The 26629-nt window shown below is 45.2% G+C and overlaps 1 protein-coding gene across 3 annotated transcripts in view; it reads left to right on the forward strand.

The window, feature by feature from the left end:
• The window catches only part of PGS1 (phosphatidylglycerophosphate synthase 1), a 63091-nt gene that overhangs the window by 12640 nt on the left and 23822 nt on the right, over positions 1 to 26629 (forward strand). For all 3 annotated transcript variants that reach the window (XR_011558087.1, XM_070740115.1, XM_070740116.1), the window contains exons 2-6: positions 1543 to 1732; positions 2971 to 3048; positions 3888 to 3987; positions 14496 to 14685; positions 15085 to 15263. Coding sequence is in view for 2 of the 3 variants with exons in the window: in XM_070740115.1 (XP_070596216.1) it covers positions 1543 to 1732; positions 2971 to 3048; positions 3888 to 3987; positions 14496 to 14685; positions 15085 to 15263 (737 nt within the window). In the remaining variant the exon portion in view is untranslated. The remainder of the gene's footprint in view (positions 1 to 1542; positions 1733 to 2970; positions 3049 to 3887; positions 3988 to 14495; positions 14686 to 15084; positions 15264 to 26629) is intronic.

The raw sequence follows: 26629 nt of genomic DNA on the forward strand, positions 1-26629 counted from the left end.
CTGAGTTGCAAGAGAAAATGATTACAGTCAGTCACCTGGCTTCAATGCCTAATTCTATGCCTAGAATGAATAGTTTCTCAGTTTCTAACCTAGCACCCTAACTAAACTGGCTCTCTATTTTAGTAGTAGAACTTTAGTAGAACTTAATTTGTTCAGTAACTAGGTTATTAAGTAGAAAAATTTGTAAGCAGAAGCAATTTTTCCCATAGGAATCAATGTAAACGCAAATAATGCGTACAACCCCATTAGGAATTGGGTAGGAGAAGGAGGAGGAAGAAGAGGAGGAGGAGGACAGTCGCTGCCCAGAGCGAAGGGAGTGTTTCTTTTCTCTGAGCGCTGGCAGAGGTTTATTCCCTCTCCAAGCGCCCAGAGAAAGGAAAATGCTTTGTTCGCTCTGGGCTGCCAAAGCCTCCTTTAGCGCCACCGAAAGGCTCCTCTGGCAGCCCAGGAAAGCCCGAGATGGCCGGGATTAAAGGGGGAATGGCAGGAAACTGGCCGAGCCTTCGTGCCGTTCTCCAATTTCCTGTGAAATTTTTCTGGGCTCGCGTTTTTAAGTAGAAAATAGTTCTTAAGAAGAGGCAAAAAAAATCTTGAACACCTGGTTCTTATCTAGAAAAGTTCTTAATTAGAGGCATTCTTAGATAGAGGTATTTATGTGGTTTGTGTTGCTTTTTCTTTTTGCAAGTGGCCAATTCTATGCTGAGTAATTACCAGGGGTGGGATTCAGGCGGTTCGGATCGGTTTGGGTAAACTGGATGTTTATTATCATCTGGTTCGCTGAACTGGTAGTTGCGAGGATTGGCTCACCTCACCCACCCCTCCCCTCCCAGGAGTCTCCACGTGGCCCATTTTGGATGCAAGATAAGTGCAGGGCCCTTGCGGAGGCTTTGGGAAGGGGAAAAATGAGCCTCCTGGAAGGCTGGAAACTGGCCTGTTTCCAGCCTCCGGAACCTGGGGAAGGCTGTTTCACCCCCCTGGAGGGTGAAAAATAAGCCTACCGGAAGTCCAGAAATGGGCCTGTTTCTGGTCTCCAGAGCCCTGGGAAGGCCATTTTCTCCCTTCCGGAGGCTCAAGAAAACCCTCCTGAACCTGGGGAGAGCGAAAAATGGGCCTACCAGAAGTCCAGAAATGGGGACGTTACCGTCTTCCGGAGGGCCTCCCGAGCCTGGGGGAGGCCGTTTTCACCCTTTCGGTAGCTCGAGGAAAGTCTCTGGAACCTGGGGAGGGTGAAAACGTACCACCAGCACCGCCATGGTGCAGAAAGCTGAGTAGGCCATTTCCCCAAGGCTACTCCCACCCAGTTGTTAAATTTTTTTAATCCCACCCTGGTTAGTACTAAGTATATTAATTACTGTACTTAGTTCCCAAATACAAAATATGGAATAGGTGCTTCATCTTTGCCTGTAGGCTGTTGTTTCTATTTGTACCAAAACCTTACCTGTAATATAGGTGAAATATGGACTGAGTAGATCATATGTTTGCAGGCTTTAAGATAAAACCATATACAATATATTGCTAAGCTAAATCTCTGTTTCTTATTAGGTCATCATGGCTGCTGTTGGCTCCATTACTCACTTCTGCAGTTCCACAACTGACTCTTCCCACTAATTGCCTTAGCCCTGAGGGAACACACATTTTTCAATGGATCAGAAACTTGGTTCCAGAATTTGGTATTGCTGGCTCCCACATCAAGGTACTTTCATCGCCAGCTGAATTCTACGAACTTATGAAGGTGATTGCAATATTTTTCTCTTGCATGTTTTGTTATACCACATAACAGGAGTGTTGAGTGGTTCTGTTGTGGTTCTGAAAAGTATTTGCAGGCTTACAGGTTAAATAGTTTTACTTTACCAATTCCTTGGAGAATTGGTTACTACTTTATATTCAACTCTTAAGGATAAAGAAGAAAAATACCCTTTTGTCAACTAGTGTAAATTTCTGTGAATATCATGAGATATGAAAAGTTACAGTCCTGTAACTCAGTGTAATGCTTGTCTTAATATGTCAGGTTCACCTCTTGCCATCTCTAGGTAGAAAAATCAGGTAGCTGGGCAGAGAAAGACTCTTGCTTAAAACTATCAAACTATTTTTGTCATATGGATGGTGCTTAAATTATTCATTTTTTTCATTATGTTTCAGCATAAAACATAAAAAATAAATAAATCCCAAAATTAATCCCCCCCCCCCCCCCCCAGTTTCCATCAAGACGTAGATGCTCCTAAGTTTATAAAAGTGGGACTTTTAAAAATAATTTTTAAAATTGAGTGATTGTATTTAACTTGGTGCATCAATGGCTTTCAAACATTTTTTTCTTTTTTGGGAGACAATAAATATTAAGAATAGAAAAACGTCAGTTCGTAAATAATTAAAAGTGATGAAAGAGAATCACCCTTTCCAATTTTAGCAGGTTTGTCTTTCATGACCTTTCAGTTGACAAGAGAAATATACTCACTCGCAATCAAGAAATTTATTCTCAGCCCAGTTGTGAGAAAAAAAATGTATCATATTTTTTCCTGGTAAATTTGAGCTTTATTGATTTTTATAAAATTAAGTACTGTATCCCATATGAGATACGGGTAGTCCTTGACTTGCAACCATTCTTTTAGCGACCATTTAAAGTTGCAATGGACTGAAAACAAGTGACTTACATTTTTTCACACCTATGACTATAGCTGTATCGCCATAGTCACGTGATCAAAATGTATTTCTAATGGATGCGGTGTCCTGAGGTCATGTGATTGTCTTTTGGGACCTTCTGACAAAATCACTGGGGAAGCCAGTAACCATGTTACCAAGAAAGTGCAGTGATTCACTTAACAACTGTGGCAAGAAATGGGGCAAACTCACTTAACAAATGTCTTGCTTAACAATGGAAATTTGGAGCTCAATTGTTGTAAGTCAGGGACTATCTGTACTTAGATGCTTCATTTGATAGACTCATTAGCAAATCTAAATGTTTTTCTCTTTTAGGGACAGGCAAAGATGGCTAAGCAACGAATTGTTTTAGCTTCGCTTTATCTTGGAACAGGATCTTTGGAACAGGAATTGGTAAGTATCTAAACTGGAAAGGAGGGACTAACACCTTTTTACTAAATAGCTAGATAAGAGATGCCTTAGATTTAGTTTGACTGATTGCTCTTTAGTAGGCCAGATCCTGAAGATGAAACTCAAATACTTTGGCCACCTAATGAGAAGGAAGGACTCCCTGGAGAAGATTTATTTATTTACTTATTTATTTATTTATTATTTAGATTTGTATGCCGCCCCTCTCCAAAGAACCTAATGCTGGGAAAGATTGGGGGCAAAATAAGAAGGGGACGGCAGAGAATGAGGATCTGAATGGAGTCATTGAAGCAGTAGGCATGAGCTTAAATGGACTCCAGAGGATGGTAGAGAACAGGAAGGCCTGGAGGAACATTGTCCATGGGATTGCAATGGGTTGGACACAACTTCACAATTAACAACAACAATATTTAGTTTTATTTGGGGAGGGGGCAGGAGCTTTGGCTTCAGAACTCTAATTCAGAGATCCACTCTGTTATATTGCTGTATGTGAGTTTTTAATATATCTGTGATAGGAGAAACAAAGTTAGAATTGGGAAAACCCTGACATTTCCCAATTGGCAAGTTGAAGTTCTCTGTAAATCTGACATTTGGTTTATTTTATGCACACTTCCCAACACTTAGAATGCTTCAAAGAAAGGAAGACTGCCTTGTGCATTTGTGTATGTTTGCAATAGTGGTGAATATCTGCAGCTCGGGTATATGATGGAGGTTGAAGGGTAACATTGCCATCCCCGAAACCCCGCTGAAGCTGTTACCTAGCCTGGTAACGAAACATTCGAATGGTTCATTCACCCTCATTTGTGTATATTTTCTTCTTGTAGGTGGACTGTATCGAAATAGCTTTGAAAAGCTCATTGAAGGAATGTGGGAGTCCCAATTTTAAAGTGTCTGTCCTATTGGACTTTACGAGAGGATCCCGAGGTAAGTATATATGTATTCATTGACCAGCTCTTTTCACTTAGTTAAAAGTGAACTATCTAATCTCTGACGTAAGAATTTGGGTTCTATAATTCTTCAGATCAAAGAATTTGGGCCTTAACTGAAATCAGTGTCAAAAAACAACTTCAGTTCTTCTGTAGATTTCAAACTATTATCCTCTTTATATCTCTTTAGTTTTATTTTGCAACCAACCATAAAAAATACAAAGATTTTTTTAATTTAAAAACCAGACAAGGTATTCCTGATACTCTTTTTCTTAACTTAATAAAATATTTAGTAAGTTAAATATCTAGTGTTTTAGTAAGTTTAGTAAAATACTAAACTTACTTGCCTATTCAATTCTTCCTATTTTGTTGACTTGTGAGGAATAATGTTAATTTTCATGATCTCCTCTGCATCCTGTGGAGGAGTCTGTCTCTGTCAAATTAAATGTTTTGGAGCATTTCCCAGCTGAGACGAATTGAGATGGATTTTTCCTGGTTTGGACCAGGTCACCCAAATGGGTAGCAGCTTGCTGGTGATGTCATGATGGCATCACAGACCTGGTTTGGTCAGTCCCAGTTTGTGGGCACAGCCATCTTTTGGGGGGATTTTTTTCTGATTTTTTACTGATTTGGAAGTTTTTACTGTTTGGAATTTTTCTCTGCTGCTACTGCTTCAAAAAGAGCCCTCCCATCTGCCCCTGGGTTTATACTTACCTTTATTCCTTGGCCCGAAACACAGCTGATCAGCTCCTCAGCTATGTTTTGGGCTGATTATTGCTACTGAGCATGCATGGAAGCAGAATTATACCAGGGAACCTATCCTGTTAGGAACCTTATCTCTCCCCACTTATGTATTATTAGCCTGCTGGTTTCCTTAGCACCTCCTCTTTTAATGCCTGACCTAATCAGGAGTATTTTTTGTGTTATTGAGTTTCTTTTTCTCCGTACTGAAGGAGCGGGTACAGCAGTCACATGGGTTGCTCATGTCCAATCCGGTGGAACTGAGCCTAGTGTTAAAAAAGCTTGCCGGATCCGCCCCTTCCCCAGAATTCGCTCAGTTCGCATATCCTGCAGTTGTATTGTGATAGCTCGTTCAACATTCTAACACCTTCCCTTCGATCTTTTCCTTCAAAGTAGTAAGAATTGCTTTATCCTTATTTATTTACTTGCACTAATAGCGCCAGCCGTTTGTGGCTCGGCTTTTTTCCTTGGGAGAAGTTGCGGTTTCGTTTTCCCCCGGCGGTTTTGCCGTTTACGATCCCCGCTGCCGCTTGTGGATTCCTTTAATCCTTTGGCCTGGAGGTCTTGGTGCAAGTATTGATTCATTGATTCATTATTGTATTATTGTAAAAGGGCTTAAGAAATACCTCCTGCGGAGTGAGACGCTTGTTTCTAGTCTCCTGGACTTAGTCGATCGCTTCCCCTTTAAGAATTCTATTACGGAGCGATTTTTCGGCGCGAAGGCCTTCGCGCCCTTTTTAAATTTAGGCCTCTCGTGTTGGCCTCCTGCCAGCCGCGTAGGCCTCAGTCCACCGCGTGGATCCCGGAGTGGGCTTTGGGACGCTCAGGCTTAATTCTCCACCGGCTAAGCCTCCAACCAGAGTGCCTTGGTTTACTTTAATTTAAGTTTAGGGAGGCTGGCCACGCTGTATTTGGGGACACGAACTCTGGGTTTGCCCAGATTGCCCTCAAGTCTCAGCAGCTCCGAGGCCTCGGAGCAGGATCCATTCCTCTTGGGAAGTCCTTGAAATCTTCTCCCTAATTATTCAGTTATTTGGCTCAGCCTGGTCTTCTGTTAATTGTCAGACTATGGCTACCTTTCCCAAGAGAGGCACAACTAAAGGTCCCAGAGAGGCCAGGCCTACAGGCGATGAGATTACCAGTATCCCCCAGGCCTCGACCTCCTCTTCTTCAGGGGCCCGCCCCTCGACCAAGGTCACCAGGGCTGAGAAGAGAAGGGACCTAGCCCTACAAAGAATCCATGACAAATCAGCAAAGCGTTTGAAAGTACAAGCCCAAGTACTCAGTAGTCAAGACCCCCCAGAGGCTTCTAGTCTGCCTCCTTCTGGGGTCCCTGTGTTATCTCTGGATGAGCCAAACCTAGACAGACCCCAACCTAACCTATGGGGAATAGGTCCAGAGGAACCAGATATTATTGAAGATTCCCCCCAGCCAGGATCCTCCCAGGCCTTCAGGGATTCTTCTGCCATTCCTGCTGATATTTCTAGTTTACCTCCTGAATTCCAATCTATTTTTTCTGTGTTGTCCAAGGCCATTGATGCTAAATTTTCTACCATCAATGAGCTTCCCTTACCTCCTCCTCCTCCTCGTCCCTCCCGCCCCTTGGGTTCTTCCCCAGCGGTTAGAGCTCCGATCCAGGATGATTCAGATTCCTCTCAGGACGAATATGAGGATATGGAGGAGGATGAGGATCCCTTTCAAGGCCTCTCAGATGATGAGGAATCCCAAATAAAGGTTCCTTCTCCAATTACTATTTTTCCTTCTCAATTGTTCAAATCTCTCCTCCTCAAAGCTAGAATTTCTACGGGATTGGCGGCCCAGGAGAAACAGGCCTCCACATCCACCGATCCCCCGGAGGAGAATTTACCTTACTTCACAGAGGAACAGGAGGATAACGAGGTAATTCCTATGCCTAAATTGTTTAAAGATGCCTTACTTAAGCAGTGGGATTTCCCAGCCTCTGGGCTTAATCCCTCAACCAAGGACAGAAAATTGTACAAACTCTCCTCTTCCTATGAGGAGCTCCTATCCTTTCCTAAACCAGATGAACCTGTCAAGATCCTTCACTCGGCGGCTGCTGTGCCAGGCGAAGCAGAGGAAGTCCTCCGCCCAGAGGACAAGCGGATTGAACGAATGCTCAAAAGAGGATTCACCGCAGATTCCTGGGCCATTAAAAGTTCTGCAGCGGCTTCCTTTTTCTCCAGAGCCATGCTTCTGTGGCTTCGTCAACTTCAACAGCATATTCCTCCCGATGACTTGAGAGGTCAACAAGACTTCATAGAAACATAGAAGTCTGACGGCAGAAAAAGACCCCATGGTCCATCTAGTCTGCCCTTATACTATTTTCTGTATTTTATCTTAGGATGGATATATGTTTATCCCAGGCATGTTTAAATTCAGTTACTGTGGATTTATCTACCACGTCTGCTGGAAGTTTGTTCCAAGGATCTACTACTCTTTCAGTAAAATAATATTTTCTCATGTTGCTTTTGATCTTTCCCCCAACTAACCTCAGATTGTGCCCCCTTGTTCTTGTGTTCACTTTCCTATTAAAAACACTTCCCTCCTGGACCTTATTTAACCCTTTAATATATTTAAATGTTTCGATCATGTCCCCCCTTTTCCTTCTGTCCTCCAGACTATACAGATTGAGTTCATTAAGTCTTTCCTGATACGTTTTATACTTAAGACCTTCCACCATTCTTGTAGCCCGTCTTTGGACCCGTTCAATTTTGTCAATATCTTTTTGTAGGTGAGGTCTCCAGAACTGAACACAGTATTCCAAATGTGGTCTCACCAGCATTCTATATAGCGGGATCATAATCTCCCTCTTCCTGCTTGTTATACCTCTAGCTATGCAGCCAAGCATCCTACTTGCTTTCCCTACTGCCTGACTGCACTGTTCACCCGTTTTGAGACTGTCAGAAATCACTACGCCTAAATCCTTTTCTTTTGAAGTATTTGCTAACACAGAACTGCCAATACAATAGTCAGATTGAGGATTCCTTTTCCCCAAGTGCATTATTTTACATTTGGAAACATTAAACTGCAGTTTCCATTGCTTTGACCATTTATCTAGTAAAGCTAAATCATTTACCATATTGCCGACGCCTCCAGGAATATCAACCCTATTGCACACTTTAGAGTCATCGGCAAATAGGCAAACCTTCCCTACCAGACCTTCCCCTATGTCACTCACAAACATATTAAAAAGAATAGGACCCAGAACAGACCCTTGTGGCACACCGCTTGTAACCTGACTCTCCTCAGAATACTCGCCATTCACAACAACCCTCTGGTGTCTATGCTTCAGCCAGCTGCAAATCCATTGAACTATCCAGGGATTAAGTCCAATCTTCACTAATTTATCTATCAGCTCTTTATGTGGAACCGTATCAAAGGCTTTGCTGAAGTCCAGGTAGGCAATATCCACGGCACCACCTTCATCCAACACCTTTGTGACATAGTCAAAGAAATCAATGAGATTAGTCTGACATGATTTGCCTTCAGTAAAGCCATGCTGATTTGGGTCCAATAATTTATTGTTTTTTAGGTGCTGATTTATCCTCTTTTTCAGTAGAGTCTCCATCATTTTAACGACAACTGATGTCAAGCTAACTGGCCTGTAGTTACCAGCTTCTTCTCTACTGCCCTTCTTGTGGATAGGCACAACACTTGCCATTCTCCAATCCTCAGGAACATCTCCTGTTAACAAGGATTGGTTAAACAAATCAGTCAGGGGGGTAGCAATGACAGATCTGAGTTCTTTAAGAACTCTGGGGTGGATGCCATCTGGACCCATTGCCTTATTTATCTTTAATCGTTCAAGTTCTTCTAAGACATCGGCTTCTAAGATCACTGGAGCTGAATCCGTACAGTTGGAGGCAATGCTATATCCCTCTATAGTATTATTTTGTAAGGTGTCTTTTGAGAAAACTGAACAGAAGTAGCTATTGAAATGGTCAGCCATCTCCTTATTCCCATTAATGCATGTATTTTTCCCGGTACTAAGCTTCGTGATGCCGCAGTTTTTCTTCTTCTTATCACTAATATATCTGAAGAAGGTTTTATCCCCCTTCTTTAGAGATTTGGCAATTTCAACAAGGTCTTTGCAGCTGCCCAGTACGTGGCTGATGCCACTTTACAATCTACTAGATTTTCTGCTAAGTCTATTGCAGCTTCTACAACGGCAAGAAGACTCCTATGGATTCGTCCTTGGCAAGCGGGAGTACGCCAGAAGTGGCAGTTATCCCTGGGACCCTTAAAGCGCGACCTTCTTTTCGGTGATCTTCTGGATCCACTCCTCACGGAAACCACGGACAAGAAGAAAGTTTTGGGGCCAACCACCAAAAAGGCTACCAAAACGCAGTCCTTTCGTCGCCCAGGGCGTCAGCAAGATCAAGCGGCTTCCTATCAGAGATCTCCAGGTCAGTATTCCCCCCGCTTTCGTTCCCAAGGTAGGAACTCCAGGGGCAGAGGTTTTCGCTTCCAAAGGGGAGCGTCCTCTAACAGGGCTTCAAAAAAACCTAGATGGTAATTTTTCCTCAATTCCCATAGGTGGTCGTCTAGCCCATTTCGCCTCTAATTGGCGTCTCACCTCCAAGGACCCCTGGGTCATTGACACTGTTCAAACAGGCCTTCTTTTAGAATTTATTTCTCCCCCCCCCCCGAAACGTTTTATTTCCTGCCCTTCTCCCAGGTCCTCCTCAGATTGTAACCGTATGGAGGAGGCCATTTCTCACTTATTGTCCATCAGAGCCATTCAACCGGTTCCCCCCGGTCAGAAGGGTCTAGGTTTTTATTCCATCCTATTTATGGTTCCAAAATCCTCCGGAGGTTGGAGAGCTATTTTGGATTTAAAGAAGCTTAACCTATTCATCAAATATAGGAAGTTTAAGATGCACTCCTTAGCATCTATTTTGGCCGCCATCCACACGGGAGATTTCATGGTCTCTTTAGACCTCACTGAGGCCTACCTCCACATTCCTATAGCCAAATGCCACAGAAAATTTTTACGTTTCTCCTTTCAAGGCAGGCATTTCCAGTATAGGGCGATGCCTTTTGGCCTTTCCTCGGCCCCTCGGGTCTTTACAAAGCTCTTGGGGTCACTGGCGGCCTATATCCGGGCGTCTCCCATTCACATTTTATGTTATCTTGATGATATTTTGATTCATGGGAACTCCCTAGAGAAAGTGAAGACGGACCTTTCTATCACCATGTCAGTCCTTCAGGACCATGGATTTTCCATCAACTTTGATAAAAGTCATCTCCAACCTTCCACATCCATCCTACACCTGGGATCCATTATTAATTCAGAATCCTCCCAGGTTTTTCTCTCTCCCGAGAGAAAATTCAGTATAGGGGAGTTAATTTCTTGCATTTTATCTAAACCTTCAGTATCCATAGTAACCCTGTCTTCCCTTTTGGGGAAGATGGTGTCATGCATAGGCATCATTCCCTGGGCTCGCCTTCATGCTAGGGAACTTCAGTGGCTCCTATTACCCTTTCAGAGATCGGGGCACAGCAACTCAAATCGTCGCATTGCCATCCCACCAATTGTTCGCAGATCCTTCAAGTGGTGGAAGTCTCCGGCCATGGACAAAGGATCCCCGTTCAGGTGCCCGGATCAATTTGTCATCACCACAGATGCCAGTCTATCGGGATGGGGCGCCCACGCCCAGGGGATGATAGCCCAGGGCACGTGGTCCCCGGAGGAAGCTTCCAAGCCAATCAATTGGCTAGAGTTGAGAGCCGTTTCCCTGGCTCTGAAGCATTTCTCTCCTCGCATTCCCAACCGGCACGTTCTCATTCTCACCGACAACATTGCCACAAAAAGCCATATCTGCAGACAGGGGGGCACGAGATCCAAGGCCCTCATGAGGGAGGCCCTCAAATTAGGCCTTTGGGCGGAAAAACATCTTTGGTCGCTCCTAGCCGACCACATCTCGGGGAGCCTCAACGTCCAGGCGGATTGGCTATCTCGAGCAACGATAGACCCAGGAGAGTGGAACCTCAATCAAGACCTGTTCCACCAAATCAGCCTCAGATTCGGCCTACCAGTTCTGGATCTCTTCGCGACCAATGCGAACGCCCAACTCCCTCGCTTCTTTTCCAGATTTCCATCCCCGGGAGCGGAAGCAATCAATGCCCTTCGGAGCCCATGGCCTCCAGGCCTACTTTACGCATTCCCTCCAATTCCAATTCTCCCGGACGTGATTCACAAGGTCCTCACCGAGAGGGCCCGAGTAATCTTAATCGCCCCTCATTGGCCCCGCCGGCCCTGGTTCGCGGATCTCCAACAGTTGTCCGTCCAGGACCCTTGGCGACTCCCCGTTTCGGGGGATATGCTGCGGCAGGGGGCCTCATTCCATCCAGATCCGGAGTGGTTCCACCTCACCGCCTGGCTGTTATCAGGAGAGACTTAGAACTGCGTGGTCACGACCCCGATACAGTGGAGGTCATTTTAAAGGCCAGAAGGGGTTCGACCAATCGAATCTACGACCACACGTGGTCCAGGTTTCACCAGTGGTGTCTACAGGAAGGCCTCTCTCCCCTGTGCATTCCCATACACAGAATCATTTCCTTCCTTATGCAAGGTTTCCATAAAGGACTTTCCACCAGCACCCTCCGGCGTCATCTGGCAGCCATTTCATCTGTCCTAGGGGGCCCCCGCAGACAGCCTCTCCGATCCTTCCCAGAAGTTCAGGAATTCCTCAAGGGCATAGCCAACCTCAGACCTTCCAAGGTGCACAGGTATCCATCCTGGGATTTGCCACGGGTTCTCCATTCCCTCACGCAGGCACCATACGAACCCCTAAAATCGGCATCCCTCAGGTACCTATCTTTTAAAGTAGCATTCCTGGTGGCTATTACCTCTGCCCGACGCATTTCGGAGCTGGCTGCCCTCTCAATCAGGCAGGACCTTTGTCAATTTCATCAGGACAAGGTAGTCTTGCGACTGGACCCTACCTTCTTACCCAAGGTCAGTTCCATGTTCCACAGATCTCAGGATATTGTCCTACCTTCCTTCTGCCTCCAACAAGACCATCCCTTGGCAATTAGATGGCACACCCTGGATCTCATTAGAGCGCTGAGAATCTATATCCAACGCACAGGACCCTTTCGGAGGTCAGAAGCACTTTTTATAGCCTATCACCCCAGAGTCATGGGTACCAAAGTGTCTTCAACAGTAATAGGCCGTTGGATCAGAGGGACTATATCTAAGGCCTATGAGTCGGCCTCCCTCTCAGTTCCAAGGAACATCACAGCGCATTCCACCAGGAGCGCAGCCACCTCGGCCGCTTGGGCGACTCAAGCCCCGTTGGAGGAGGTCTGCAAAGCAGCCACTTGGGCCTCGCCAAATTCCTTCATCAGGCACTACAAGATTGATTCTTACGCTTCAGCGGACGCTGCCTTCGGCAGAAGGGTACTCCAATCCGTTATCTCACACGATAGCAATCTAATCCCACCCTAGGGACCATCTATTGGGTATGTCCCATGTGACTGCTGGACCCGCTCCTTCAGTACGGAGAATAGGCGTTGATTGCTTACCTGAACGCCTCTTCTCGTACGGTGAGCGGGTACAGCAGTCACTTCCCGCCCTTGTATGTGTCTTCTTTACCTTCCTATAACCTTTCTTCCTCTAACAATAAGAGTTGAACACTACAGAGCTTCACAGCTGAGCCTAGTCTATGGATTCGCGAATTCTGGGGAAGGGGCGGATCCGGCAAGCTTTTTTAACACTAGGCTCAGTTCCACCGGATTGGACATGAGCAACCCATGTGACTGCTGTACCCGCTCACCGTACGAGAAGAGGCGTTCAGGTAAGCAATCAACGCCTATTTTGTTGCTGTTTCTAATACAAAACAAATTCAGACTATATTAAAATCCATGTATGTCTTCCTTATTCAAGTTTTATTTGCTCCCTTGAAACCTTCCTTTAATTTTGATTGTTTTCACTTTGCAGCATTTACTATCTAATTCTCATACTTCCTATTCAGGTCCAAATTCAGATCCATATGGATTTCTGACTTCTCCTTGCTGGTGCATCTTCCTCACCATACGGTCAAAGCCCCTTTCCCCCCCTTCAAAGATTTGCCCTTACGGTGGATCAGCTGTTGTGAATGATTACAGATCTTGGCCTTGCAGCTAAACAACCACTGTCTTGCCGATGACCAATTCTTTGATTTTGTTCTAAGAGATATCTCTATTCCTCTTGCATGACTTGCTGCTGATATTTCCTAAGTTTGCGCCGTGAGCAGTTCCCAGAAGACAAGAAGTTCATGACTCAGGTTTTCCATGCAGAGATCTGTGATGTGTCAAAGGAACAGTTCAGTGAATGACATTGTGCTTCCAAAGCGATAGGCTAGTTATAGATAATAATGAAAGTGTCCTTGCTGGAAAAATGCAAAAAATTGCTCCTAGGCGAAAGGCATGTGCTTTATACCCTGATAGTCAGGCACAACTGCCCGAGTAAAGAAAGAGCAGGCACTACTCTCCAAGTAAAAGGAATTTCATTTGCAAAAGATGTTGCATGAGAGGTACACAAAACTCTCTGTTCTTTTACTATATTCCGTCCATCTCTTTACATTTTTCTGTTCCCATGATGCAAGTTTTGTTGTTATGTGAAATATACAGTAAAGGAGCAGTCAGAATTTGCAGCTGAAGGCAGAGAGTTCCCTCTGTAAAATATAGAAATGCCTTCAGGCCTGGCCTTTGGAGGAGGTGAAGTTAAGATCTTCCTATTAGGTCCGTCTTTGGGAGATCAGAATGTTTTTTTTTAATCATAAGCTCAAGTACTATTCTTGATTACTAGAGGTGGAAATGAGCCAAAGTGTGTGTGCCTGGTATAATCATTGTCCACTTCATTCCCTTATTAATCCAGAGCAACTAAAGATGACACAAAATGTCTTCTAATATGTGCTTCTGGAGAGATAAATGATCATTTTTTGGTCACTCTGTATCTGATGAACAATTGGACCTATTTAGAGTTCTATACATAAAAGTTTCCAGCATAACCTCAAGGTTCGATTACTGCAACGCTCTCTACATGGAGCTACCTTTGAAAAGTGTTCGGAAACTTCAGATCGTGCAGAATGCGGCTGCGAGAGCCATCGTGGGGCTTCCTAGATTCGCCCATGTTTCTACAACACTCCGCGGCCTGCACTGGCTGCCAATTGGTTTCCGGTCACAATTCTAAGTGTTGGTAATGACCTTTAAAGCCCTACATGGCATTGGGCCAGAATACATCCGGAACCGCCTTCTACCGCATGAATCCCAGCGGCCGATAAGGTCCCACAGAGTTGGCCTTCTCCGGGTCCCGTCGATCAAACAATGTCATTTAGCGGGCCCCAGGGGAAGAGCCTTCTCTGTGGCGGCCCTGGCCCTCTGGAATCAACTCTCCCCAGAGATTAGAACGCCCCCCACCCTCCTTGTCTTTCGCAAATTACCCAAGACCCATCTTTATCGCCAGGCATGGGGGAGTTAAGATATTCCTTCCCCCTAGGCCATTACAAGTTATGCATGGTATGTTTGTGTGTATGTTTGGTTTTTTATAATAAGGGTTTTTAGTTGTTTTATTAATTGGATTGTTACATATTGTTTTTATCATTGTTGTTAGCCGCCCCGAGTCTGCGGAGAGGGGCGGCATACAAATCCAATAAATAATAATAATAAATAATAATCTGATTGTTAAACAGTGGATTGGAGCAAATGTTCTGTATTACTATTACTGTGTTCCCATCAAGTCCGTTTTCTCCCCTTAAGGCCAGAAGAATTCTCGAACCATGCTGCTTCCACTCCTGAGGCGATTTCCAGATAAGGTCCGTGTCTCTCTCTTCCACACTCCTAATCTACGTGGTCTTCTCAGACATCTAATTCCTGAGCGTTTTAATGAGACCATCGGGTTGCAGCATATCAAAGTCTATCTCTTTGATGATAATGTGATCTTGAGTGGGTGAGTTCCTCTTTATAAGGAAATAGCATTGGGTTAAGGAAGAATTCGGTGATTTCCAGTAAAGAAGAAAGAAAGAAGGAAATCAATTTAAGCCATATCATAATAAGGATCATTCTGAAAATTCTGGAATCTGTGTCATAGCTCTGCTCTGCACTTTGCCATTTTTGGACTGTTTCTAGTCTTACGTGGTTCTGAATAAGCATTCTACAATTCATTTGCCTTTAACCAAACTTTAAATGGGGAAATGGATCAGGAAGGCATTATTAGTGTTCACATGTTGATTAATCTTACGTGCCTTCCTGTCTATTGTTTTCTCAACTGTCAAATTTATGTGAGTTGAATGCGATTTATATACTACCATTTGGCATTCTTAACTGCCATCCTATTTCCTCTCTCCAGAGCCAACTTAAGTGACTCCTATTTCAGCAATCGACAAGACCGTTACGTGTTCCTGCAAGACTCGCCAGAGATTGCAGATTTCTTCACTGAACTAGTAAATGCAGTTGGGGATGTATCTTTACAGTTACAGCAGGATGACACAGTCAAAATTGTAGATGGGATGGTCCATCCTTACAAAGGTAGGATGGCCATTTATTATCACTTTATTTTCTATATTGCCATACATCGAGATTTTTGCAAGGTCTTCAGCAAATAATTTATTACGTATACAGGTAGTCTTGAATTATGACCACAATTGAGCCCAAAATGTAAGTTGTTAAGTGAGACATTTGTTAAATGAGTTTTGCCCTATTTTACAACCTTTCTTGCCGCTACTATTAAGTAAATCACTGCCATTACTAAGTTAATATCCTGGTTGTTAAATGATTCTTGCTCCCCCATTGACTTTGCTGGTCAGTAGGTCGCAAAAGGGGATCTCAAGACCTTGTGACACAGCAACAGTCATAAATATGAACCAGTTGCCCAGCATCTGAATTTTGTTCAGCTGATCATGGGGTACTGCAAAGGTTGTAGCTGAAAAACCATTATAAATATGAACTGTCACTAAATGAACTGTTGTAAGTCAAAGAATACACACATACACATATCTATATTGAGAGATTTGTACCTTACCAGAATTCATTTGAGTTTTCGTGATGACAATATCATATAAATTATATAAATCGTAGTTATATTAATATAATGTGTAGTTGATATAATCATCATGATGTTTAACTATAACTATATAATTAATGTAGAATATGTTTTAAAATTAAGTGTGCTACAAAAACTGAATTAACTGAAATGAATATTAATTCAAAAATACAAAATAGACACATGAAAACCTAGGCACTTTTAATTGTAAGGAAGTAGTGGAATACCGACAGGTCGATACTTTACAATAAAAAGAATGTATAAATTAGACCCTATAAATTTGAGTTAAGATATATGATTTATGAAATCAAATAAAATTAAATAGTAGTCAACGTAAATGTCAGAAAGGCCTGATACCAGTACCAATCCAGACTACCTTCCATTATGTATTCCAGATACTAGTGTCCTGGGGGGTTCTGAAGGATCTCTGAAAGCAGAGCTAGGAAAGCACTGCCAGGCCCAGTAAATCCTATTAATCTTCTTTTATATTCCTAAGCAGCGGTCCCCAAACTACGGCCCGCGGGCCGGATGCGGCCCACTGAGGTTTTTTAACCGGCCTGCGGCCGTACACAAGATTTTACCCATCGATATAATAAGAGGGAGAAATAGAGAGGGAGAGAGAAATGAAGAGGAGAGATAGAAAGGGAGAGAGAGAAAGGGAGAAATAGAGAGGGGGGAAGGAGAGAAAGTGAGAGAGATACAAAGAGGGAGAGTTAGAAAGAGAGTGAGTGAGAGAAAGAGAGAAGAGAGAGAGAAAGAGAAAGAGGGAGAGATAGAGAGGGAGAGAGAAAGGAAGAGGGAGAGATGGAAAGAGAGAGAGAGAGAGAGAAATGAGAAAATGATGGAGGGAAAGAACGAGGGAGAGGAAAATGAAACAAATGAGAGAAAAGGAAGAGGGAAGAGAGAAGTGGAGAGGAAGGAGGGAGGGAAGGAAGGAAGGAAGGAGAAATGGAGTTTGTTGATTTAAGTTTAAATTTACTTGTTAATGAAGTATAAATTACTTTATTACTTAATTATTAATTATTAATTACTTATTCTTTATTTTAAATATTGTATTTGTTCCCATTTTGTTTTTTACTTTAAATAAGGTATGTGCAATGTGCATAGGCATTTGTTCATAGGTTTTTTTTATAGTCCGGCCCTCCAACAGTCTGAGGGACAGTGAACTGGCCCCCTGTATAAAATGTTTGGGGACCCCTGTTCCTAAGGATGGAATCTGAGAGTGATGTTCTGCAAAGTATAGGCTGAAAAATGGAATTATAGTTCCTTTAGCTTGATCCCTGGAGAGACACTTTTCCATTGGGTTGATGGGGAGATTCTTTTGTGACAAGAGAAGTATTCTGGTTTAGCTAGTAGGAATTTCTTTGCTAACTGTGATTACTGGGATTACAGATACAATTGCCAATTGATATATTTTAGGGCTGCAACCTTTGAGACAGGAGGAGCAACCATGGAAGGAATTTATCAACAGGTGGCATTAAATTTTATGACATGACTAAACAGCAGGAACTCTGGATGGCAAACAAGAATAAAAACCACACTATAATTTACAGAATTAAAACAGTGCTGAGTCCACAACACAATTTTGCATTCATCTTTTGTAGCCAGGAGCTTTGGCTAAGATGGCTTAGTTATGTAGATTGTGAGGCTAAAGCTAAACATTGTAATGATTCCCATGCTAGTAAATAATTTTGTGGTGCATTCCTGAATGTGAAGAAGTAAAGAAACTCCCAAGCACTGTTGTATAATGTGTGTTTAAAAAATCTGTACGTGAATGCTCATATGGTGGGTACTGTTTGTACTCACTGAAATATTTTGTGTGTGTGTGTCTGGGGAATTGTCTTTCTTTGCTACAACCTGGAAAGCTAATCTTTAATACAGAGCATAAGTCACTGGGTGTCGCTTTCCCTTGGGAGGTATTTTCCAAGCAATACCAATTGTTCAGAGCCTTTCCCGGCAAGCCAGTTGCTATGATTTCTAGATCAGGTAACAAAGCAAATACTCTGGGAGTAGGTAAAGGGGGACTGAACTGCCCTCTGATGTTTGTTATGTTGAGGAGCATAAACTGAATTATGCTCAAATAGGCCCAGAAGAATGTACCTGACATGCACCTGAGCTGGCAATTCCTTAGCAGTTGTAAATTCTTGTCTCATTTCCATTTCATTTTGTGATTTAAAAAAAAAAAATCACAGGAAACGTATCTTTTTATTATTTGTACATAGTAAATTACGTTCATTAAATGGAAGAGGTATGTGGCATGGATATCACTGTAGTAGTTTTTCCAGTTTGGGGTATTTGTGTAGCTTACATTTTTATTTGTTGTGTGGTTTATCTATTGTGTGGCGCCCGGAGTTCCCTTTGGTGAGATGCCAAATTAGATTGATAGGCGATAGATAGATAGATAGATAGATAGATAGATAGATAGATAGATAGATAGATAGATAGATAGATAGATATGCAAATTGTCTATGTTTATTTATTTATTTATTTATTATTTAGATTTGTATGCCGCCCCTCTCCGCAGACTCGGGGCGACTCACAACAAAATAAAACAGTTCATGACAAATCTAATAATTATAATTTAAAATATTTAAAAAAACCCATTTACTAAGCAAACATGCATACAAACATACCATGCATAAATTGTATAGGCCCGGGGGAGATATCTCAGTTCCCCCATGCCTGACGACAAAGGTGGGTTTTAAGGAGCTTATGAAAGGCAAGGAGAGTAGGGGCAGTTCTCCGTACTGAAGGAGTGGGTCCAGCAGTCACATGGGTTGCTCCTGTCCAATCCGGTGGAACTGAGCCTAGTATTAAAAAAGACTGCTGGATCCGCCCCTTCCCCAGAATTCGCTCAGTTCGCATCCTCGGATGTTGTGTGAATGCTCGTTCCTCTCTATAAAACACCTTCCCTTCGATCTCTCTTCAATAGCAAGTAAGATTTTTCCATTACTTAGCTTGCCGGCAGTTTCTTTCTCAGCCCTACAGGGCTTTGAGTTGGGGGAGAAGTTAGCGGCTCAGCCATTCGCGGTTTTTCCCTCCGTGCTGCAGCCGCGGCCGTTTTGTTAATTCCGGCCTTGGAGGTCCTGCCGAGAGCAAGCTTTATTCTTTCGACTAAAAATAATTAAGGGCTATTTACCTCCCGCGGTGTGGGACTTGATTGTCTCCCGGGCTTAGTCGCTCCTATTGCAAATAACGGAGCAGTTATTTTGGCGCCAAGGCTCTGACGCCCAGTAAGTTGCACTTTCGGTTCTGCCCTAAGGGGTCGGCCATTAGTGCCTACAGCCCGCCGCCTGACCCTGGAGTCGTCGCTGTGAGTTCCCTCGGGCCTATTCTCCACGGAAGTGGCCTCCAACCAGTGTGCCTTGGTTTTTCTTAAAGTTAAGTTAGCGAGGCCTGCCACGCTGCACTTAAGGACATGAACTCTTGGTACCGTCCAGGATTGCCTCTTAAGGCGCAGCAGCTCCTGAGCCTAGGAGCAGGGTCACCTATCCTCTTGGGAATTCCACAAAATAATTCTTCTCCCCCCTATTTTTATTGGCTCAAGCCTTGTCTTCTGTAATTGCTCAGACTATGGCTTCCCTTCCCAAGAGAGGCACTACCAAAGGTTCCTAAGAGGTGAGGCCTACTGGTAATCCTTCTGAGCTTCCCCAGGCCTCTTCCTCCTCTTTCTCAGGCTCTCAACCTTTAGCCAAGCCCACTAGGGCTGAGAAGAGAAGGGACCTAGCCCTACAAAAAATAATGATAAATCAGCCTAACGTTTTAAGGCGCAGGCCCAAATGCATATCAACCCTACCTCCCGGAGGCCTCTAACCTGCCTCCCTCCTGGGTACCTGGGCTATCCCTGGAGAGCCAAACCTAAATCCACCCCAATCTAACCTATGGGGTTTTAGGTCCAGAGGAGCCAGTTATTACCGAGGATTTCCCCCAGCAGAACCTGTTCAGGGCCTCAGGGATCCTCAGGCTTTTCCGGCTGATATTTCTTCCTTGCCTCCGGAGTTTCAGTCTATCTTGACTATTCTGACTAACACTATTGATGCTAGACTCTCATCTTTAAATGTACCCCCTCTGTCTCATCCTTCCTCTCGCTCCTCCCGTCCCGTGAGTTTTTCTCCTTCCTACAGAGCCCCAGTCATGGAGGCCTCTGACTCCTCTCAGGAAGAGGATGAGGACGTGGATGCAGAAGAGGATGATGACCCTTTCAACGTCTGTCGGAGGATGAGGAATCTCAGATTAAGATTCCAGCCCCAGCTGCTATTTTCCCTTCGCAGCTTTCAAATCCCTCCTGCTAAAAACTAGAGTATCTACGGGGCTAGCCGGGCAAGAGAAGCAAGCTACTCCTTCCACAGACCCTCCAGAGGATAATCCTCCTTACTTCATGGAGGAACAGGAAGACAATGAGGTAATTCCTAGGCCCAAGTTGTTTAAGGATGCCTTGCTTCATCAGTGGGACCCCCCAACCATAGGCTTCACTCCCACTTCCAAGGACAAGAAGCTCCACAAGCTCTCTCCCTCCTATGAGGAACTCCTAACTTGTCCCAGGCCAGATGAATCAGTGAAGACGCTCCACTCAACTGCTGCCATGCCTGGCGAGGCAGAGGAGGTCCTCCGGCCAGAGGACAAACGACTTGATCAAATGCTCAAAAGAAGTCTTCTTGCAGACTCATGGGCCATTAAGAGTGCTGCTGCGGCATCCTCCTTTTCCAGAGCTATGCTCTTAGGGCTTCGTCAGCCCCAACTACACCTGCCCCCAGATGACTTACGGGGCCAACAGGATTTCAACAAAATCTTCGCAGCTACCCAATATATAGCAGAGGCTACTCTCCAATCTTCCAGATTTGCAGCCAGGTCAGTAGCAGCCTCCACAACGGCCAGAAGGCTTCTATGGCTCCGCCCTTGGCAGGCGGGGGCAAGACAGAAATGGCAGTTAGCTATGAGTCCACTGAAACGTAACCTCCTCTTCGGAGATCTTCTGGAACCTCTCCTTACGGAAAACGCAGACAAGAAATAGGTCTTGGGACCTACCACCAAGAAGGCCCCGAAACCGCAGTCTTTTCGGCGCACCGGGCGTCAGCAGGCTCAAGGCTTCGCTTTTCGCAAGAGCCCAGGTCAGTATTCCCCTCGCTTTCGATCCCAAACTAGAACCTCCAGGGGTAGAGGGTCCCGCTATCACAGAGGATCCTCTTCTACCAGAATTTCCAAAAGAACCAGATGGTAAGTTTCTCACCCGCCTTCGGGCGGTCGCCTAGCCTGGTTCTCTTCCGCCTGGCACCGCTCTTGTAAGGACCCCTGGGTCATTGACTCAGTGGAAAGGGGCCTAAGGTTAGAGTTTATTTCTTCTCCTCCTAACCGTTTTATTTCTTGTTCCTCTCCCAGTTCCTCTCCATCTCGTATTCGAATGGAGGAGGCTATTTCTTATTGTTGACCATTAGAGCTATTCAATCGGTCCCCTCTCTCCAGAGAGGTTTAGGCTTCTATTCCACCCTCCTTATGGTCCCCAAGACTTCTGGAGGCTGGAGAGCCATCTTGGACCTAAAGAAATTAAACCGCTTCATTAAATTTAGTAAATTCAAAATACACTCCCTATCTCCCATTTTACCAGCTCTTCTTCGAGGAGTCTTTATGGTGTCTCTAGATCTCACTGAGGTCTACCTCCATATTCCCATGGCCAAGGTCCATAGGAGATTTATGCGCTTAGCCTTCAAAGCAGGCATTTTCAGTATAGGGCTATGCCTTTTGGGCTCTCCTCAGCTCCCAGAGTTTTCACTAAACCTTTGGGATCCTTGGCGGCTCATATCCGAGCCTTTCCCTTTCATTTTTTATGTTATTTAAATGACATTTTAATTCATAGTAATTCCAGAGCTGGTGTAGCTGCAGACCTCTCCTCTACCATGTCGGTTCTACAGAACCATGGTTTTTTTCCATAAACCTTAACAAGAGTCATCTTGATCCATCCTCTTCCATCCTGCATCTGGGGCCTATCATTAATTCTGAGATATCCCAGGTTTTCTTCTCCTCTGAGAGAAAACGCAGCCTTTGGATCTCATTGCTCGCATCCTGCCCCAGCAATCTACCTCCATTGCCACCCTATCTTCCCTTTTGGGTTAAGGGTGTCAGGTCTTGGTATTGTCCCCTGGTCCTGTCTTCTCGCCAGGGTCCTTCAGGGGCTTCTATTACCATTCCAGAGTTCGGGCCACAGTATCTCGAATCGTCGCCTCACCATTCCACCGACGGTTCGCAGATCCCTCAAGTGGTGGACTTATCCAGCCCTAGACAAGGGATCTTCCTTCCGGTGCCCCGACCAGTTTGTAGTCACCACAGATGCCAGCCTCTCGGGCTGGGGAGCCCACGCCCAGGGTCTTTTAGCTCAGGGCACTTGGTCACCGGAGGAGGCTTCCAGGCCCACCAATTGGCTAGAATTAAGAGCCGTGTCTCTAGCTCCAAAACAATCCCAGTCTCACACTCCAACCAGCATGTGCTGATTTTCACCGACAATCTAGTCACCAAAAGCTATATTGGCAGACACGGAGACTCTAGATCCAAGGCCCTCATGAGGGAGGCCCTGAAGTTAGGCCTTTGGGCAGAGAAGAATCTCCAGTCGCTTCTAGTCGACCTCATCTCGGGGAGCCTCAACGTCCAAGCGGACTGGCTCTCGCGAGCGACCTTAGATCCAGGCGAGTGGAATCTCCATCAGTCACTATTCCACCAAATCTGCCTCAGGTTCGGCCATCCAGGGTTGGATCTATAGGCGGCCAAAGCCAATGCCCAGATCCCTCGCTGCATCCCCAGGTTCCCGTCTCCGGGAGCAGAGGCAATCAATGCTCTCAGGAGCCCTTGGCCTCCAGATCTATTGTATGCCTTCCCTCCAATTCCAATTCTGCCAGACGTGATCAACAAAATCCTCCTGGAGACGGCCCGAGTAATTCTGATTGCCCCTCACGGGTCTCGCAGACCATGATTCGCGGACCTCCAACAACGGTCCGTCCAGGACCCCTGGCGACTCCCAGTTCGGAGGATAGGTTGTGACAGGGGGCCTCCTTCCATCCGGACCCAGAGTGGTCCCAACTCATCGCCTGGCTATTATCCGGAGGGACTTAGACCTGCGAGGGTTTGACCCGGACTCAGTGGAAATCATCCTGAAGTCTAGAAGAGGGTCTACCAAGGATCTACGACCATTCTTGGTCCAAATTCCATCAGGGTGTTCGCAGGAGGGTCTTTCTCCCCTGTGTCTTCCCATCCACAGGATAATCACCTTCCTCGGGAAAGGTTTTCCACCAGGGCCTCGCTACCAGCTCCATCCGCCGACTCCTGGCTGTCATTTCTTCCGTCTTGGCGGGGCCTCGCAGGCAGCCCCTCTGCTCCCTCCCAGAAATCCAAGAATTTCTAAGAGGAGTGGCCACCTCAGGCCTTCTAAAATCCACAGATATCCTACCTGGGTCTTGCCACGGGTTCTCTACTCTCTTTCTCAGACACCTTACGAACCCCTGAACTCTGCGTCCCTCAGGTACCTATCCTTTAAGATAGCATTCCTGGTGGCGATTACATCCGCCCGACGCATATCTGAGTTGGCAGCCCTTCTCTCAGACAGGATCTTTGCCAGTTTCACCTGGACAAGGTGGTTCTGTGTCTGGACCCCACCTTTCTACCAAAGGTTAGTTCCATGTCTCACAGATCTCAGGATATCATATTACCTTCCTTCTGTCTCCAACGAGAGCATCTCCTGGCTACTAGATGGCACACTCTGAATCTCCCTAGAGCGCCAAAGGTTTATATCCAACGCACAAGATCCATCCGGAGGTCTGAAGCACTCTTCATGGTCGACCATTCCAGATCCTTGGGATCCAGAGTGTCTTCTACAGTAATAGGTCGTTGGATCAGAGGGACCATCTCTAAGGCCTACGAGACAGCTTCCCTCTCTATTCCAAGGAATATTACAGCGCATTCCACCAGAAGCGCTGCCACATCTGCCGCCTGGGCGACTCAGGCTCCGTTGGAAGAAGTCTGCAAAGCAGCCACTTAGGCCTCATCAAATTCCTTCATGCAGCACTACAAAATCGATTCGTACGCGTCAGCGGACGCTGCCTTCGGCAGTAGAGTACTCCAATCCGTTATCTTTCACGATAGCAATGTACTCCCACCCTAGGGACCTATCTCTTGGGTATGTCCCATGTGACTGCTGGACCCACTCCTTCAGTACGGAGAATAGGCGTTGATTGCTTACCTGAACGCCTCTTCTCGTACGGTGAGTGGGTACAGCAGTCACTTCCCTCCCTATGTGTGGTCTTCTGTACCTTCTATTCTATTTTCTTATAACACATGAGAGTTGAACATTAAAGAGCTTCACTACTGAGCCTAGTCTACGGATTCGCGAATTCTGGGGAAGGGGCGGATCCAGCAGTCTTTTTTAATACTAGGCTCAGTTCCACCGGATTGGACAGGAGCAACCCATGTGACTGCTGTACCCACTCACCGTACGAGAAGAGGCGTTCAGGTAAGCAATCAACGCCTATTCTAATCTCTGGGGGGAGCTGGTTCTAAAGAGTCGGGGCCACCACAGAGAAGGCTCTTCCCCTGGGGCCCGCCAACCAATATTGTTTAGTTGACGGGACCCGGAGAAGGCCCACTCTCTGGGACCTAATCGGTCGCTGGGATTTGTGCGGCAGAAGGCGGTCTCGGAGATATTCTGGTCCAATGCCATGAAGGGCTTTAAAGGTCATAACCAGCACTTTCAATTGTGCCCGGAAATTGATCGGCAACCAATGCAGACTGCGGAGTGATGGTGAAACATGGGCATACCTAGGGAAGCCCATGACTGCTCTCGCAGCTGCATTCTGCACGATCTGAAGTTTCCGAACACTTTTCAAAGGTAGCCCCATGTAGAGAGCGTTACAGTAGTCGAGCCTCGAGGTGATGAGGGCATGAGTGACTGTGAGCAGTGACTCCCGGTCCAAATAGGGCCGCAGCTGGCGCACCAGGCGAACCTGTGCAACCCCCCCCCCCCCCCTCGCCACAGCTGAAAGGTGTTTCTCTAATGTGAGCTGTGGATCGAGCTGTGGACCCTCTCTGAGGGGGTCAATAATCCCCCCCCCAGGGTAATGGACGGACAGATGGAATTGTCCTTGGGAAGCAGAACCCACAGCCACTCCGTCTTATCAGGGTTGAGTTTGAGTCTGTTGACACCCATCCAGGCCCCAAAAGCCTCCAGGCACCGGCACATCACTTTCACTGCTTCGTTGTTAAACCTTTGGAAAGAAAAACCTTTAGTCAGGTGCTGAAAGGGTATCACATAGGGGCCCCTTTTACTTTCACCACCTGAAAGAACCAGTAAATTCAATTAATCACACTAAATCACAAATCCCAGAGTCCATAAGAGTCACAAAACAGTTACTGTCACTAAGGAAGCCAAGAGTCCCTGCAAGAGTTCCGAGAAGACTCGGATAAGGCTTAATTGTTTCATCTGGTTCTGATTGTCAAAAGTTGGAAAATGAGTCATGCCAGGGCAGGAGGAAGGCACACTCTTCCCAATATGCCCCATGTGCCTCAGTTACTCATGCCTCTGCTTTAATCTCTAATCTAATTCCTTTGTAAACTGGTGCCTGACAAAAGTTAATTGAATAAATCCAGAATTATTCATCTGAGAACCAGATTTCGTTCCCATGTCATTCTTATATCTCATTGCCCTTATTAATTCAGTGGATACAACTAAAAACCAACCCAACAAGCAAAGGTTGTTACAGAAAGTGTGTGTTCATGGTGGGTTTGGCTTGGTTCTGAGACCATAAGACCATGCTTTTCAAATTGGAGATTTCTTTAGGCTTAAGACCAACAGGCAGAAGCTGCAGCCAGGGGGCTTTTCTCAGTTCTATTCATTACCCTTTCCTGGTCTCAAATAATGTCATTATCGCCACACCCATACCCCCAGCCCTCCACCTTCTGTCGTTTTATACCAGGGTCTTGGAAAGGGGCTACTCCAACTGGACGTTGGTCCATTTATTTATTTATTTATTATTATTGTTGTTATTATTATTATTATTATTATTATTATTATTATTATTAATTAGATTTGTATGCCGCCCCTCTCCGGAGACTCTGAGCAGCTCACAACAAAACACAGTACAAATCCAATGATAAAAATAGTTTAAAACCCTTAATATAAAACCAGTCATACATCCCAGACAATCTATGCATAAAACGGAACGGCCTGTGGAATCAATTTCCCCATGCCTGACGGCAGAGGTGGGTTTTAAGGAGTTTGCGAAAGGCAAGGAGGGTGGGGGCAGTCCTGATCTCCGGGGGGAGTTGATTCCAGAGGGTCGGGGCCACCACAGAGAAGGCTCTTTCCCTGGGACCCGCCAGGCGACATTGTTTTGTCGACAGGACCTGGAGAAGAATTTTTATTTATTTATTTGTCAAAACATGTAAAAGATAGCAGGTATTGGTATGAACATAAACAAAAGCAAAGTAGGTACAGGTAAATTTGGACAATAGGACGTAAGACAGATGGTAGGCACAATGGTGCTCTTATGCACACTCCTTATAGGCCTCTTAGGAATGGGGTGAGGTCAACTGTAGACAGTCTAGGGTTAAAGTTTTTGGGGTTTGGGGAAGAAACCAATGCATTCCAGGCATTGGTCATCTGTTTCTGAAGTCGTATTTTCTGCAGTCGAGTTTGGAACGGTTTACATTGAGTTTGAATCTATTATGTGCTTGTGTATTGTTGCAGTTGAAACTGAAGTATTCATTGACAGGTAGGCAGATGATATTATGAACTAGAAACATAGAAGACTGACGGCAGAAAAAGACCTCATGGTCCATCTAGTCTGCCCTTATACTACTTCCTGTATTTTATCTT

This window comes from Erythrolamprus reginae, chromosome 2 (assembly GCF_031021105.1).
Source record: "Erythrolamprus reginae isolate rEryReg1 chromosome 2, rEryReg1.hap1, whole genome shotgun sequence".
Taxonomy (NCBI): Eukaryota; Metazoa; Chordata; class Lepidosauria; order Squamata; family Dipsadidae; genus Erythrolamprus; species Erythrolamprus reginae.